We start from the raw sequence: 17,731 nt of genomic DNA, 5'->3' as shown, positions 1-17,731 counted from the left end.
AAATTAATTTTGGGGCAGTTCAGGAAAATAGGGCCTTACAATAGAAAGAAAGAATACTGTAGATTTGAAAAATAGAATAAAATATTTACAAATCATTAAATTTAAAAATCAGTCTGTTGAGAATGCTAAATGAAAACACAGATCTTTTCTTTTTAATGTAAAAACATTCAAGGACCTTTCAGAAGCCTGTTGGAGACATTTTAAAGGGAAGTATTGAGGTTTTCCCCCCGACATCTCCTACACTGATGTACCTACCCTAAGAGTACTTTTCATCATTTCTCGATTTTGGAAGACAATTTTAAGTCTTCAGAAGCTACGAAATTTCGTGTCCAGAAAGTATGAAAAGTTTATGTAAGCTTAAAGAAATCCAGAAAATTGTCCCTAATCGTTCTTGAGAATTTCTTAATTGAAAAAATAAATGAATGGTTCTCTCTCGTATTCAACTGTCAGTTATCTTTGCTGACCTGTAAAAACATCTTTTCATGGAACAATAGAAGGAAGGTAGACAGATGTGGATAGTCTTTTCTGAACTTAATGCTTTCTTACTTTCCAGTGTTTTTTTTTTAAAGAATATATTATACTATTCTTGCTTGTTTTTTCAAAGGAATAAATTAGAAATAAACGAAGAGAAGAAATATTTAGTTGGCCCCTTTAATCATTCTTTCAATGGCAATTGAATGTTGGCTCCTTCTGTATTAAGTACTATTGATGCTGCAAAGGCTTCTGAACATTGAATAAAGACATGTTTTTGGCTGACTACTTCTTTTTGTTACAAAAAGTTGATTATTGCTCCGTTAAGTGACTTTATTAACGTGCTACTTATTTTCTTTCCCTCGCCCACGTCTTAGTTTATATTGATCGCTCTTTGGTAAAAGAAGCTGCCTGGTAGTCAATTCCATATTGCCAGAAATAATAATAGCTACTGGGTTTTTATGTCCAAAAGAACTCAGAGATCTTAACCCTGCCTTGGTAGTTTTCATAAAGGTGTACTGGTGGAATTGAAGGTTCATAATTACACTGGGGCATTTTTTTTTATGCATGAGAAATATAAAACACAATAGAAGAATATACTTTGACATGGTTAAATTTTTTCCAGATGAGTTGAATCCATAAAAGAATCTGAATTACAAAATTTTTAGACAGTATGTTCTTTTAATTCTTACTTTTGACCACCACAAATGACTAGTTTCTTCATTTTCAATGAGAAAAGAATGCTGTTTTTTCTCCCAACAAATGCTGCAAAAGCATTTTTGGATGAAAGTTTTAAAATGAATGTACTTTTAAAAGATTAGCTCTTAGGTAAAAGAAAAGATCTTGCATGCTACTCCCCTGGGAAGGATGATAATTGCTTGGTTTTTCTGGAATTCTAATTATTTTTCTTGGTTAGCTCTTAGTCATACTAATTTACCAAATTTTGTAAATCTTGAGTTCATTGGGAGGAAAATAGGGATACAGTTTTTAGTTGAGGGTGAAAATTGTGCTTTAAAACATGGCTTCCTTATGTGACAGTATTTTCATATAAACATACTGTAGAGATACATTAGGTGCTTGCATTGAATTTGCTATGATTTTCAATCAGGGGTGTTATATGTTTATAGATATCACCAATTAAAGATGGCAACATTGGATATTGCATAAATCTATTACTTAGCAACTTTTCCTCAATTTTAAATGCTGTGAAATGTTCTTATCTGCATATATTAAGAACTTTTATAATTCCTACGAAAGTGAAATTATATTCCAAATGTGGAATTTAATTGGCTAAATGTGCAAATCAAAATAGCCCCGATTAATAAACTGGAACTCTTGAAGCTACCAGCAGCTATTCAGAATCAATTCCTAGCAGTTGTCATTTCTTTTTCCATGGTTTCTTCTAGGCAGGATATATTAATTCTGTCATAGCAAATTAGTATATAAATACAATGAAGAAAAAAACCCAAACACGGTGTAATTATCTTTGGTAAATTGTATGAAGACTGGCCTCTTGGGTTCCATATGTTGGATTCGCTGAGAACGGACAATTGCCAGCTAATTAACTACGTAGCCCTGTCCAGTAGCCTGAGTGAATGCTTGTTCATGGTCTCCTAGATCTTTATGCTCCGGCTGCTGACTTGGCGTGCATTGCTAGAGTATTCATCTTAGTAATGCACGTTCTAATTCATCCTGCCCATACAGTCTGTCTGCTGGACACAGGACTGTTTTCAGTTTCCTCCTTCCAACCGTCTGCCAAATCATTTCAGAATACATTCTTTCATACGCCCCGGCTCTCAAGCCATTTGGAGCAAAGTCCCTCACCTACCCTGGAGAGACTACTTCTGCCCTAGTGGATGGTCTGCAGCCTGGGGAACGCTATCTTTTCAAAATCCGGGCCGCAAACCGGAGAGGAATGGGGCCTCACTCCAAAGCCTTCATTGTCGCTATGCCAACAAGTAAGCATTTTGTGTTTGCGTCTCTCTCCTATCTCTCTTTTTGCTAATTGTGGTACGTTACTATGAATCATGGCTCTTGGGTTTAGAACTGCTCCATTGATGATTTTTTTTGGCTAAGTTTACATATTGATTTCTAAAATACCATTATAGTCCCTTTATAAATTATCTCCCCAAAGACTAAAATGTTATTGATTGCCAATAACATTAATTACTACTACCACATAACAATAAAATACATGTATGAATTATGTGAGTAATCTTATGTCACTGTGTAATTTGGGGTTTATGTTGACAGGGAAAGGACAGCTTTATAAAGATAATGTGACACTTTCAGTTGTTAGCTCTCTTCAATTTCTAAATAGCAATTAAAATGCTTAGCTTGTATTCCGTTATTATGGAGTGCAGCTTTACTCAGAAAAAAATTCAATTACCTTGTTTATCTGATCAGGGTCAAAACCAAGCAGGTAAATAAAATCCAAAAATAGAGTGGGGCATTTCTTTGGACTGTGATTTCCTTTCTGCTTCCCCACATTTACACCAAATATTAGTAGCTCTCGCCTTCATTGTATACGGTGAGGACCCCCAGTACCGCAATCTTAAACAGTTCTGTCCTGGAAAAACCTGAAATGGATGAAGTTTGCTCCTTTCAGGTTCCCCACTGCTATACAAAGTCCCCTCCCTGACAGCATCTCTTTCCTCATTTAATCCTGCTCTCAAGAAAATGTATATGGTAGGGTACATTAATAGAATGTTTTGCCTACCTCAGGATTCTTTTTATTTTGGGCATTGCTTTGGAATTACAAATGTATCCATTATTAAAGAGATTTGAATAGAGAAGGAGGAAGCAAGTAAAGACATGTTAGGGAGAATAGGAAATTTTTTGTAATGCTTCAAAAATTACAAACTTGTTGCTCACCTCAGGCACTTGCCCGTCAAGCACAACCCCGCCCCTGCCCGCCCATAACATTATGAGTATAGATCAGTTAACATTTTGTACCAGGCGTCTATGTATTTCTTGCCTACATTGTTAAGGACAGCCATAATACACTTGTAACATATTGACAATTAGTTTTAAGAAAATCCTATGCTTTCGCAAAATCAATGGATTACTTCAAAGTACTCATTTGAGAATTCCTTTAAATAATAGGCTGGGACATAACCTAATTCAATTTATAGGAAGTCAATTTACACATATTTTCTAGAACTACATCTATTAGTTAAAGCAAAATGGGACTTTAAAAGGGATTGCAATCATTGGGAAAATAAGTGTCCAATGTCCTAAAGAATGAGAAGTTATCAATTATAATCACCATTTTTAAACGCCTCCATGCCATCATCTTAACTACTCCCTTTCTGTTGCACAACTTTCAAAACTCTTCTTTGATGACAAATTCTTCAAAATCTATTCCAGCCAGTACCAGTGAGTCCAATGTTGAAGTTCAGCAGAAAACAGACACAGAGGAGAAGTGGAGACCTGAAAAACCCGAGCCTCCCTCATCTTCCCCCAAAACGCCAGCTTCCTCAAAACATACTCATGTGCCGGTTTCTCCTCGAGGTAGAAATGTCAAGAATCCTCTTCTTGACTTGAAGAACAAAATATTGGCCAATGGTGGGGTACCCAGAAAACCCCAGCTTCATCCTAAGCCTGAAGGGTTGGAGCTTCAGTCGACAGAGCTCACAGATGAGGAGGCGCTGGATTCCCAAGGGGACCTGCCAACGTCACCTTCGGAGACCCAGGACCAGAAGCGACAGCAGAGGCCACCAAGCAGATCTGTCCACCCAGCCCTTGCTTCTGGAAGGACTCCAGTGAGGGCCCGAACGCCAGTGCTACCCCGAAAGGAAGGCGTAGATAAGTCTGGTTCCTCGCTGCCCTCCCCCTGGGCCTCAGCCTCTTCTGTTCCGCACACACCCACTGAGGGCAGCCCTCAGGGCTCTGCCAACCTGCCTTCCAGCTCTGCTGATAATGACTCACTGGACCAAGAGGCTGAAGAGCCAGCCGCAGGCTCCCTTCACCCCAAGGTTGCCTCTTCCGAGCATCTTCGGCCCAAGAGCACAGCCTCCGCTCGGCCAGCCGTGGGGCCCAGCCGCCACTCGGCCTCCAGTACTGGGCGGGACAGAAACCCCGTGCACCACGGTGCAAAACCAGCCTTGCCGGCTCGGAGGGCACCCCATTCTGAGGTTGGAGAGGAAAATTCAAGTGCTTCAGCCCCACGCTTGAGACTTGCTCCACCTCATGGGGGGTCATCTCGTCCGCTCCCCACGGAACCACACCCCGGGTCTCCGCTCTCCAGGGGCTGGAAGGACCATCATGATGCCCCAGCTGTCACGTCCAATGTGCCATCACGCCCTACCAAGTCTTCCTCTGTCTCTTCGCGTCTCTCCTCAAGGACACAGGTCCCTGATGGCAACAGTGACAATGACACAGAAGATGAAGGGAGGCAGGACGAGGCCACTGCCACGACGCCTCGGGCCCGGCTGCCTGCAGGTCCCCCTGTCTCTGGACATTTCAGTTTGCACAGAAACAAGCCCTTTGGTAGATCCCCAAACAGATTTGGCGGTGGCCGAGGACCCAGGTTACAGTCCTCCAGCGCCCCGCTGTCCACCATGTCTCCCCGAGTTCACTCAAGAGGGAATTCTCATCGAGCTTCTGACCTTAGGCGTGGCTTGGGTATCCATGGTGAGAACATAGAGGCAGAAGACGAAAAGCCACTTCCTGCCACCATCGTCAATGACCACGTGCCTTCCTCCTTCAGACAGCCAGCCTCTCGGGGCGTAAACCACCTACAAAGAGTCCCCCAGAGAGGAACGAGCCTTCCGCGGAAGGAGCCCCTGGCAGAGAACCCCAAATCCGCGGGAACCTGGGCAGGTGCGCACCCTCAGGACAGATCGTTGTCACCGAAGGCTCCGGAAGTACAGCAGAGCACAGCCGAGGCCGAGGAGGAGAGTTCTCCCCAAACCCACCTGTCCCCTGCTCGGCTGCCCGCAGCGCAGTCACAGCACCACCGCGGGGCCAGCGCGCCCCCAAGGAAGCCCGTGCTCCCCCAGGCTGGGCGTCCCCACTCCTCGTACCGGGAAAGCACCTCCTCGGACCCTTACACTTCCAGAGGCAGTCAGTCCCCACGCCTGGCGAGCTCCCGAGGGGTGGCCCCCACATCTCCCCAGAATCAGAACGAGGATTCCGAGAGCAGATACCCCGGAAACCATGACGACGACAGCACAGAAGCAGAGGCCCGAGGTGTGCGGCCGCCCGCACACTGGGCGCCGGCCAAGGACGCCACCCCGTCCCTTCCCAAGCACAGGCAAGTGGAGGCTCCAGCAGGAAGCGCGGGGGACAGTCACCTCCGCAGACCACCAGGATCCTCGCTGAGGCCGAGCAGGCCCCACGCCCACGCCCGCACCAGGGTCCCGGCCAGAGCAGGGCCCCAGGCGGTGGGGAAGAAGGACGGGGTGTCGCAGGCCACACCATTCAAGAGAGACCCCCTAACCTCTAAATCTCCGCAGTCGGTCTCAGCTGAGGAGGAGGATGGAGACGTGGGGTTCCTTAAACGAGGAAAGGGTGAGGACCCTCTGTCTTCTTCCTCTCTTTCAAAGTGGCGCTCCTCATCCGACCCCAGGGGCAGCAAATACGCGGATGGGAACAGCGCTAAGGAGACAGAGTCCGCCTCTGTGCCTGCGCCCCCGAGAGGAAGCGCCCCCCAGGACGAGAACGCGACGCCCGTGCGGCGACCTCCTCCACCTGCAGGCAGCTCCCCGAGGGCCTCGCACCTCCCGCCCAGACATTCCCCTCGCGGCTCTGTCACTCCCAGTGCCCCTCTGGGCACCTCTGCCCGGCCGCGGTACACCACCCGTGCCCCTCCGGTCGATTCCACCACCCCCATGCTCTCCCTGCGCCAGCGCATGATGAACTCCAGGTTCCGGAACCCTCTCTCGCGCCAGCCTGTGAGATCCCCTTTCAGACAAGGTACTTGTTTTCAATTGAACATTTTCTTTACGGTTTTCAGTAGGGTTCGTAGCAATTCCTGAGAGCCTTCTGAAAGGTTATGGAGCATCTGCTTCGCCCAAGGCCTGTGGTAAGCGCTTTGCAGCTGTAACGCGATTGCATCCTCTAACCATCTCGAGTTTGCATTGCTTTCAGGTGAGGAAGCCTGGGCTGAGGCAACTGAGCGACCTGCGGAGGTCAGACAGCTATGAAGTGGCTGAGCTGCCATTCCAATCCCCAACACTGGGGTTCCACAGCCCTCTGTCACTCCACTATCCCATTCTGCCTCTTTGAATTCCCTAACCTAACCTCTTCATCTGTGAAAATGTGTCATGGCCATGATTTCAAACCCAGACTCCTGTATTTTAGGTTGTTAGTTGCTCACATGCCAGGGTACATTTAAGGAATACAGCAAGAAATTAAATACTACCGGTGTAAGCTTGATCTTGTTCTTGTTGGTTCTGCATATAAAACTCTCACTGCACATACCGTGGGGCAAACTCAAATGCCTTGGGTATGAATGAATTGCTTAGATGTTGCACTCAGTGAATGCTGTTTATTTTTTATTATTATTATTTTTAAATAAATTTTATTGGGGAATATTGGGGAACAGTGTGTTTCTCCAGGGCTCATCAGCTCCAAGTTATTGTCCTTCAATCTAGTTGTGGAGGGCGCAGCTCAGCTCCCAGTCCAGTCACCATTGAACCGGCAACCTTGTTGTTGAGAAGTGCGCTCTAACCAACTGAGCCATCCGGCCGCCCCTCTGGCAGCTCAGCAGCACCTCATTGTCTTCAATCTAGTTGTGGAGGGTGCAGCTCACTGGCCCATGTGGGAATCAAACCGGCAACCCTGTCGTTCAGAACTCACGCTCTCACCAACTAAGCCATCTGGCCGCCCTGTGAATGCTATTTAAAACCTCCAGAAAATGCGTGTTAAAGATGACTGTCACGCAGAGCTGTAAACGGCAGATGTAGGAGTTACACTGAGGGCTGAAGTTAGACAGCTATGCACTGGAGTCTACCTGGACCCCAGGGCAGGACCCTAGGCATTTTCCACCAGTCTGCATTCAGTTAAGTGGTCCTTGTGTTCTCCTTGCATGGAATCAGGACTTCACAGAACTTCCTGAATGAATGTATTAGTGTTTAGTCATTCTGTACAATGTGTTTTGTGGTTTAACCCAAAGTAAAGACGGAATACATGCCCCACATTGAGGTCAGTTTTCCATTAAAATGGACTATTTTAAGCAAACCTGAGACCCTGATAATAAATGTAAAACTCACAAGCCCTCTACATTGTGGAAACTCAGTACAAATGTAATTTTCATTAACTATTTCAGCAAGAGAAGTAAGTCTGACAGGCAAATAGTTGCCAGAAAGCCCAAGCCCTTCATCCCGTGGGGGCTGGACTAGAGTGTGCCCAGCAGAGGCTTCATGAACTGTAGCTGAGAAATGGCCTGAGATGAAGAGCAAGGACAAGAGAAGGGAACAGACAAGCTTTATTTTAACCAGTTGGAAGTTGGAGGGAGAGAGGCTTAGAAAGCCAGAGAAATTTGTCTCTAAAACGTCCTAGCTGCTCTCTTCTCAGCAGATTATACTAAACACGACCATTACCAGTGGACTCAGGTCCCCATCGTCAGTCGCTGAGTATAAACACACAGTGCTGGCTCAGAGCTTGCTGAGCTCTGTGGGGCTGCTTGAGAAATCTCTGCTCAGAGAGGAAGTACCAGGTCCACTTAGCTGCCCTTCTAAGCCTTCCTCCCTCCAACTTCCAGCTGGTTAAAATAAAGCTACAGCTACTAAGGTCTTAAACTTTATCTGGAAAATTTACTTATGCTGAACACTCTCACTCCCCCAATAGTATCAGAAAACTGTGACTTTACCGTACTCTGGGTTGACATCCATATCAGTCACGTGGAAGTCACAGCTTAGACTATCATTATCTAATATATACAAGCTTTGATTAAAATTCTGTTTAGTGTTTCTGTTTAAAATGATGTGTTACTACTTATAGATGGGTATGAAGCCAACTTTCCAGAAATGTTGAATTTACTAGATTCTCTTATTTCCTTGTACTGTGTAGGTTATAATGGCAGACCAACTGTAGAAGGGAAAGTACATCCTGGTAGTAATGGAAAACCGAACGGACAAAGAATTATCAATGGCCCTCAAGGAACAAAGTGGGTAGGGTAAACTTCTTTACACATTCCAGTGTTTTCATGCTATTGGGAAGAGAAAAATGGTGGACATTGTGTAACAATAATGAAGCTGTCTTTTTTCCTTCCTCTCTGGTTTTAACCACTCGTGTGTCAATATGCTATACATTTTTTCCAGCAATCAGAAAAATCTTTGATTCCTCTGAGTAACTAATTTTTCTTCTCAGAGCTACCTAATAAGATAAAGCATGGACCTTTGTTTCTCGTTTGCCTTGACTGGTTAGGAAGATCAAACAAAGGTAGGGCCCACCCACCACAGTGAAATAGAACCTAATGCATGGCCTCTCAAATGAACTTCTATTTTCCTGTCCTCATAGCTTTATTTTATTTTTTTGTTTGTTTATCCTGTAATTAAATGGTGTGCATATTTTCCTGTAAATTGTCTCAAATCCTTTGTAAAGTAAGTTGAGGGTAATGGGCAGAACAGTGTACAATGCTCAGGGACTTAAAATATTTTTTCAAAGAATCAAAACATTATTCATAGTGGAATTCTCAGTCCAAACTTCCCATTCATAACAATAAGGCTGAGGAAAACATATTGAAGGACTTCACGAAATGTTCAGTCATAGGTGACCGAAAGATACAGTTTATTATTTCTCAAAGGAACAGAAATTTGTCGTAGGAAGAATGTGTATTAAAGCAAAAGATCATGTAAACAATTTTGAATTGGACTGTATGGGTAGATTTCAAAAGTAGGGTTTATATAAGGAAGCTTTATTTTAATTACTGAGGCAGCACTCAACAAAGTGGCCTGCTTGAGGGGTTCCTCCACTGGCCTGCTCATACAGTCATAGTTCTCAAACATTAGCAAGAATCAGAATCACGCAAGGACAAGAGAAGGGAACCGTATTGTCAAATACGGTCTGGGCTGGGACCTGGCAAGTCACATATCTGACAGGTTCCCAGGTGACTCTGAGACAGCTGGGCCGAGAATACACTTGGACAACCACCAGTGTAGAGCATGAGTTTGCTCCTTAATAGAGATAATAATACCCTTTTTTCAAGATTTATAATTCCTTAGAATCTAAACTTTTTGCATGTATACTATATTGGGCAATTCAATTACAAATTAAGTTGTTTTTTATTATAGCAACTTTGATTGTTAACATTAACAGCAACATGGAAACATTTCAGGTTTTTAATATACTAGCCATACATGCTCGTTGCCAGGGGTGAAAACAATTCAGAAATATATGAAGAAGATAATAAGTATCCCAATTGACTTTTCAGAGATAACCACTATTAACAATTTGGGATACATCTGTCTAGATTTTTTTCTTCGCAGTTTTAAGTTTATAGACACAAATGAATATATTTTTATTCTTGCAAAACAATCAGCCCTGAGTTTATATCAGGATATGGCCATATAGGTAGAATGTCCAAATCCTTTTCACTGGCTACATAGTATTCCACTTTGTGGATGGGCCATAATGTATTTAATCTCTTCCCTCCATTGATGGACACTTAGGTTGTGTCCTACTTTTCAGCGTTACACATATTATACTAACTGGTAAAAGTATTTTGAACATCTTTTGTATATTTGAGGAACTTAAAACAATCTACACAGTTTATGGGTAAGCAACTATAATATGAAATAGGACTATTTTGCACTTGATTCTTGTTAAACCTTATGAATGATGCTGACAAAAATAATATTGCCTACTCACTTTATGGTTTCCTTCTGTGAAAACTTCATGCATATATTCATGTAGTTGGGTTAATGTGAACCTTTTGAAATTCCAATACTGGCTTTAATCTGTGTCATGGATTTAGGTTGTGGATCTCGTTCGTGGGTTAGTATTGAATGCAGAAGGAAGGTACCTTCAAGATTCGCACGGAAATCCTCTTCGGGTTAAACTAGGAGGAGATGGTCGAACCATTGTGGGTAAGTGAGGATGGTTTTTAAGGAACAAAAGTGTACTGACTTAGCTGTAAAATAACACCTTTCCTTCCTCTTCCCCTGATTTTTAATGGGTACCCTTGGTCCAGTTATTTTTAGTCATGTGAAAAGGAGTACCTCAAAAGAGACAGAAGTTAATTTTTCCCTCATACGACTGTAGTTATACTCTTCCTACAGACTTTACACTCTAGAAAAAGTGGCACTTGGCTTTATTTTTGAATTTGGGAAGCCTAGAGCAGGAGTTAGTCAACTACAACCTGTTTTTGTATGGCCTGGGAGCGCAGAAGAATTTTTACATTTGTAAAGGATTGCCCAAAAAAAAGTCAAAAAATAATGTTTTGTGACATGTGAAAATTACATGAAATTCACATTTCAGTGTCCATACACAAAGTTTTATTGGAACATAGAAACATAGTCTCTTGCTTTTCTGCCCTACAGTGGCAGTGTTGAGTGGTTGCAACAGAGACTGTGGGCCTGTAAAGCTTAAAATATTTACTCTCTAGATTTTTTACAGAAAAATTTTGCCATTCCTGGTCCAAAGCAACACTTTTCCTTCTTTGGTGTAGGAATAAGAAAGAGGAAAGATTACGTTCCTTAATGGAGACTGAGTTATTTCAGAGTAATGGGGCATATCAATGAAATATTTATTAACTTATATAAGGTAATTCAGAGTAATGGACAATATAGTAAGCTCAGAAATTTCTGTATAGCAGCAGATATTGCTACCTCAGATGATAGCCTTTTAGTTATTTCTTTGCCTTTTACAGATTAAAATATACAAATACATCAGTGTTGAGAAGACACTTTCCACTTGTTTTTCACTTCCACTGGATTGTGTCAACTTGTTGCACAGCTTTTGTTTGCTATTGTTTCAGATCTGGGAGGGACCCCTGTGGTGAGCCCTGATGGGCTTCCCCTCTTCGGGCAGGGGCGGCATGGCAAACCCCTGGCTAGTGCCCAGGATAAGCCCATTTTGAGTCTTGGAGGGAAGCCCCTGGTGGGCTTGGAGGTCATCAAAACAACCACCCGTGCCCCCACCACAACTGAGAGACCCACTACTACCCCTCGGCTCACGACCACCACTCGCCGCACAACCACGACCATACGCCCAACGACCACCATCCGAACCACTATGAAAACCACCACCACCACCACCACCACCACCACTACCACCACTCCTGAGCCCACCACCCCCGTCCCCACCTGTCCCCCTGGGACCCTGGAGCGGCATGACGAAGATGGCAACCTGATAATGGCCTCAAGTGGGGTCCCGGAGTGCTCCCCTGAAGAAGGTAACTGTCTTCGGTCTAATGGTAGCTGCTGTAGCTAGCGTGCTGCATTTCACAGGAGGGTCCCAAAGGCTGCAGAGAAGGGGAAGTAGGGTGCATGGTGGGAGGGCAACTGCAGGCATTTCTAATCCCACTAGGTTTGTTCCATAGTATTGTGTCACAAGAGGGACGTCATTCAGCAAATTAAAATGTTGCACAGGACATGCTTACATGAAAAATTATTCACTATTTATCTAAAATTCGAATCTGACTGTGCTTCCTGTGTTTTATCTGGCAATCCTTGTCATAACCCAAGTCAAAAATTTAGCTGAGACATGGGATATTATTAGTTTGGACCAGTGTTTCCCAAAGTGTATCCCACTGGGTATTAGTAGATTTGTGTGTGTGTGTGTCTGTGTGTGTGTGTGTGTATTTCTGTGATTAGTGATGTGATTTAAACAAAAGTTAAATGAATTTCTTACTGTTGGATCATTTAGAGAATTGAATAGTCTCACTGTGAATTTCCAAGAAAAGCTGGGTTTCCCAAGCACATTTGACAGCTGAACGCTTTTTTGATCAGCTCTCCCTTTGGAAAATGCCAGTCCTTCCATGGCTAGGCTCTGGTGGCAGCAGGGCCTTTCCACTGGGGAGGACTGTGCCATTTCCCTCCTTTGGGATACTCAAAAGACTGCCCCTGCCATGTCTTCCTACTGAGAACGGCCCATCCCCCCCTAAAGAATGGAGTTAGGACACTTTCGGTCAAGTTGTGGTGGAGCTGGAACGTCACCATCTTTGCTGCTGAGCCCCTGTTGGAGCTGCTTTGGAAGAGGTCACCCTGCATTTGCATCAGGTTTGGAAGAGGCAAACTCATCTGCTTTCCTTCAGGGTGAAGTGAATCGCCGTGTCTGCTGTAAAGCTTCTGTCTTTTTAAGCTAACACAGAGTGAAGACCATTTATTTCAGCAATTATTTGCGTGCTGGAATTCTTACACAGCTTTGTTGACCACGATAAGCCCAATCCGTGTGAACTTGAATGCTGTATCCAAGATGGGAACTCTGATGGAAGTCAGTCTTTTCACGGAAAAGTTCTGAATCTGAATAAACGAATATTTGATATGTCTGAAAAATTCACACTGAAAAGAACAAGGAAACCTACTGAGGAAGAGTGGGAAGAAAGTTCTCACACTATCAATTCACCAAGTGAGTACAAATTGGAATTACCTTTGAATTTCTAGTATGATGTGTTATGTACTTCCCTTGACCTTTTCCGCATACATTAACATGTATATTTTTTAAAATTGAACTATAATTAGAATAGATATTACTTAATAATTGGTTGTAAATGGAAGATTTTGGATTTGGCTTTAGTAATAATAACAATAATAGTAATTATTATTATTATATAATTATTATAACATAATTATTATTACATTATTATAATAATTATTATGTTATAATAATATAATAATAATAATTGTTATTATTATTAATATTTTGCATTTCCTTTTGCCTGCTTTTATATAGGCTTCATAGCATGTTCTTTTCATTTTCTTTGTATTTTTAGACTTTCATTTGGCATGAAAGTCAATATTTTTCTTGGCATTTTTGTTTCTTCTTTTCTTTGCAAATCATTATACAGAGGGTGCCAAAAAACGTTATACACATTTTAAGAAAGGAAAAAAAAAACTGTATTAAGGTTGTAATACTCAATATATACCAATAACAAAAGATGAGTAAAAGTCATGTATATACATTTTTTTTGGCAATCCCGGTATGTATATTTTTAACTTCATTCATGTCCATTCTTCTTATTCCCTAATATCCAAGTATTAATAATAATTTGCCTCTAGGCAGCATTTTCAAAATAAATACAGATCAATACAGAGTCTCAGGAAAAAATTAAATTTGGGGAGAATAAGGTATCATCCTTAAACAATATTGTAAGGTACTATATTTCATTTTTTTAAAAATACAGTTGAACCTTTGAACATGGATTTGAACTGCAGATGTCCACTTATATGTGGATTTTTTCAATAAAACCTGTAAATGCATTTTCCTTATGATTTCTTAATAACATTTTCTTTTCTCTTGCTTACTTTATTGTTAAAAATACAGTATGTAATACATATATAATGAACAAAATACTGTTTATTGACTATTTATGTTATTGGTAAGGCTTCCGGTCAACAGTAGGCTATTAGTAGTTAAGTTTTGGGGGAGTCAAAAGTTATACTTGGATTTTTGACTGCACAGGAGGTTGGTGCCCCTAACCACATGCTGTTCATGAGTCAACTGTAATTAGAAAATCAGAGTCAAAATTACTCTTAAAAATCCTATAAAATAAAACAGAGTTGGCCATTTCTTGGTTGAAAACGTTATAGTGGCCTTGACGTGCATACTACGTTCTGTAAATGCTGTAATACACTCAAAGCAGAGACGCTTTCAGTAAGAGACTCTGCTATCAGTAGAGGGACTGTTCCAGGTTTCCCCCCACACGTAATCCACAGAACCACCTGTACCACATCTCCCTGCCTCTAGCTCTGCTCTCAAGTTTGTGTTTTCTCTCATGCACCTTCTCTTTTGTTGTATTAAGTATAGTACAGTCCATACTGAACACTCACAAGTCCTGGGACTCCATGTATGCACAACCAGTATTTACCAAGTGACATTGGCCATGGCATTTTGCAGCCTAGTAGCCTGAAATATTTATTGTTGTAGTAATTATGATTTAGAACCAGCATTAGTGATTCCTGAATGAATCACCCACCATTTCAAGTCCTCCTCTCTCCAACCTCCATCTAGTCGACCATTTGTCATTCCATTCCATTGGCAAAACCCAACATTTTGTTTCTAGTGCTCCAATTTTAAAGTAATCTTTTCAGATCTCACAATGTTGGCTCTTCTGGTTAAAGCGTGCCCCCTTTCTCCTTTGTGTTCTAGGAATAACCTTGTGTTATTCAACCATTCCAATAATTCAAGCAGTATCTATGCACTTCCTTATTATGGATGCCATACTTTTGTATATCTTCCTGTGGTCATAAATGTATATTATATGTTTGTTTCTGGTGTTTTGTTGCTTTTACTCCTCTTTCTTGGTACACACACACACACACACACACACACACACACACTTTTTGTCTGCTCTGACTTCCCCATTAGATAATAAACTCCTTGTAGATAGTGTGTCTTCTGCTTCATGGTACCTAATTCTTCATCTTTGTTTATCTAAACAATACCTTAAACTATAGGCATTCACTGTTTTCTGAGAAGTAAAAGCCAGTGATCCTTGTCTTTCAGGTTCCATTTCTGCAGTGGATCTGATAGTATCATGTGTGTTTGGAAATGTGATGCTCTCATTGAACATCTTCAACAATTTGTAACATGACCGTGGGGCACATCTCAGGAAAACATCAGTTATTGTGGAAAATGGTTCCATCTTGCCACATCTCACTCTCAAGACAGAAAATACAAAGAGAATTAAAAATTCACCTGAACTGGGCCAACTGTACAATTTGCTAATACCCTTGTGTTTTAAATGGCTATCATTTATCTTCTCTCTAAAGTTCTACTGAGAATATTTTTTATAATTTTTTTCTATATCTCTGGAGCTAAGGCCCTCATTCTTTGGTGACATTTTCCACTCATTTTTTTTTAAATGACCATTTGGATGAACCACTCAAGAGATGAAACCATCCCACATGGCTGGTGGTTGGCAGTTTTTTGTATATGAAGACGTGGAAGCTTTTGATATTGACGCTGAGGTGATTCATAAAACAACCAGTTATATGTAGTTCCAAATGCTTTGAAATGGCATTTGGGTGTGGCAAATGCCGATGGTCAGCTTTTAAAAAATATTGTATATATTCTTCATTACATCTGGAAGTTACTTTTACTTGGAATCAAGATGGTGCTATTTTAGAAAAATATGACTGACTTTATTTGGTCTTACAAAAGAAAGAGCACTAAATTACTCAGTACAATGTTTACTTTTGCCAGAAGACTTAACTGTCACTCATCTCAAGAAGTAATCCCAGTTTGCAGGTAAAAGGCATAATTTCTGTGACCTGCTGCCACACCAGAGTATTTCAGCACCTCAAGGAAGTATGCTTAATTCCAGGAACCCATAAAGTAAACCTTTTCTTATCCACTCTGGGATGCAACAATTGTACAATTTATTCATTTTTGGCCTGGCCAAAACTAACAATGAAAAGAAATTAATCTGAACTGTTAATGAGGAAAAACAAGACCATCGTCTTAACAGTTAAATTGACAAGGGAACGAAAATTGTATTCCAGGAAACAATGGCAAGATAACCCCAAACGTTAGGTGCTGTGAACTTGAAAACTGTCTGATTTCAACCAGCCCAGAAGTCATTCTTCGTGGAGCCAGGCATATTGACATTGGAATGACTGGAGGAAAAATGATGTCTAATAGTTTTGCATGAGGTGACCGTCGTGACCCCTGAAGGGTAGATAACTTAACCACTTGTCTCTTGTTAACATTCAATGGCCCCATCAGAACACACCCAGTATCACCACTACAATGGTGAGGCAGGCACTGGGCACCACAGCTTCCGGTGGCCACGGGGCTTTGCACCATCATGCTCAGAAGGGCTGGACAGGCAGTGCAAGGTCGCCAGCATCCTCCACTGGAGGGGTTTGTTTGGGCACCAATGCATTCACGATGCCATGCAAACGAGGCTCAAAAAAGGCCGGTAGAATACTAGACTATTTCTGGGGAATGATCAATGATTTTCTGATAATAAAAAAATTCAAATTGGTGCATATGATTTTTCAGTGAAGGGGTTTATATACACTCTATTTCAATTTCCCCTTTATTATGCTGTGGAATGATGATTCTAATAGAACACCTTAAGGTTTACAAGCAACTTGATTGGTTCGTTCAACTCTTAGAAAGTGGAGGCAGTTTTATGAAGTATGAAGGATATGGTCTTTGAAGCCAGAGGCTGGAAGTTCAAATTCAGCTTCAGCTTATCCTTCACTAGCTGTGTGACTCCAGGAACGATATAAATCGTGGGTGTTAAGTGGATATAGTAAACCCATGTATCTTAAGGGTTTTATATGAGGATGAACTCAAACAGCATAGACATGAAAGTGTGTGATGCCCAGCAGGCATCTGATAAGTTGTAGTTATCCCTGTCTGTTCCCTGCATTGAGTTTACAGGTCTGTATAATTGCTGTGGGCTTTAGGTCAAAAGGAGGGAAGGAATGCCTCTGAATTTTTTTGAGTTAGAAAATCTTTTGCCTCAGATTTTATCAACTACAGAGAGATGTTCTTTTTACAGCTACATCTACACCCGCCAAGTAGAGAAATGATAAATTGATTTCCTTGCGTGCTCTCAAAGACTTCTACTCAAAGTACCCAGATGATGGAGGCAAAAATCGTGTTTTTTGCTTAAAACAATCCCCTTGCTTGACCATGTTGTTATTCATGCTCATAATACCAGTTCAGTCATTAATATAGTCATTTTAATAATGGCTCTTATAATTAGGGCTTCCTGGAAGACAAAAAATCACATATGGAATTCTAGAAATTGCATTTAAAGGATAATTCTGCAATCATAACAGATCTAATCGTTTTGTAAGTAAAGCCCAACCAGTTTGTAATCATTGGAATTTGTAATCATTGGAATATTATTTCCAAATTCATATGCAACTTGAGAAGTGTAATTAGTACAGATTTATCTCCTGAGTTGGGGAGAGAGGGTGGGAGGTTGGAGGGACTTGTGAAACACAGGGAACTCACGTTGGTGTGGTTTGCCAAGTTAGAATATAGGAGAGACAGGAATTCACCTCGATCCCAGACATGCAGGATCCAGGGGGTGGAGAGATCGAGGGTGTGTTGATGGAAGGAGTCACAGGTGGAGGGGTTGTGTCCCATCCTGAGAACCAGCTGCCACTCTCGTCCTGCTCGCCTCGCTTCT

The 17,731-nt window shown here is 41.8% G+C and overlaps 1 protein-coding gene across 6 annotated transcripts in view; it reads left to right on the top strand.

The window, feature by feature from the left end:
* FNDC1 (fibronectin type III domain containing 1) overlaps positions 1 to 17,731 on the top strand; it is a 94,219-nt gene that overhangs the window by 52,676 nt on the left and 23,812 nt on the right. For 4 of the 6 annotated variants that reach the window (XM_081030699.1, XM_081030698.1, XM_081030701.1 and 1 more), the window contains 5 exons: positions 2,241 to 2,429; positions 3,841 to 6,390; positions 8,488 to 8,588; positions 10,394 to 10,505; positions 11,396 to 11,812. In XM_081030699.1, the coding sequence (XP_080886825.1) occupies positions 2,241 to 2,429; positions 3,841 to 6,390; positions 8,488 to 8,588; positions 10,394 to 10,505; positions 11,396 to 11,812 (3,369 nt within the window). Of the gene's footprint in view, positions 1 to 2,240; positions 2,430 to 3,840; positions 6,391 to 8,487; positions 8,589 to 10,393; positions 10,506 to 11,395; positions 12,988 to 15,084; positions 15,981 to 17,731 lie in introns of those variants that run through there. The other 2 variants (XR_013992105.1, XM_081030700.1) reach the window with 2 other exon arrangements.

This window comes from Rhinolophus hipposideros, assembly GCF_964194185.1.
Source record: "Rhinolophus hipposideros genome assembly, chromosome: 3".
Classification (NCBI taxonomy): Eukaryota; Metazoa; Chordata; class Mammalia; order Chiroptera; family Rhinolophidae; genus Rhinolophus; species Rhinolophus hipposideros.
This window is presented reverse-complemented; position numbering and strand designations above follow the sequence as displayed.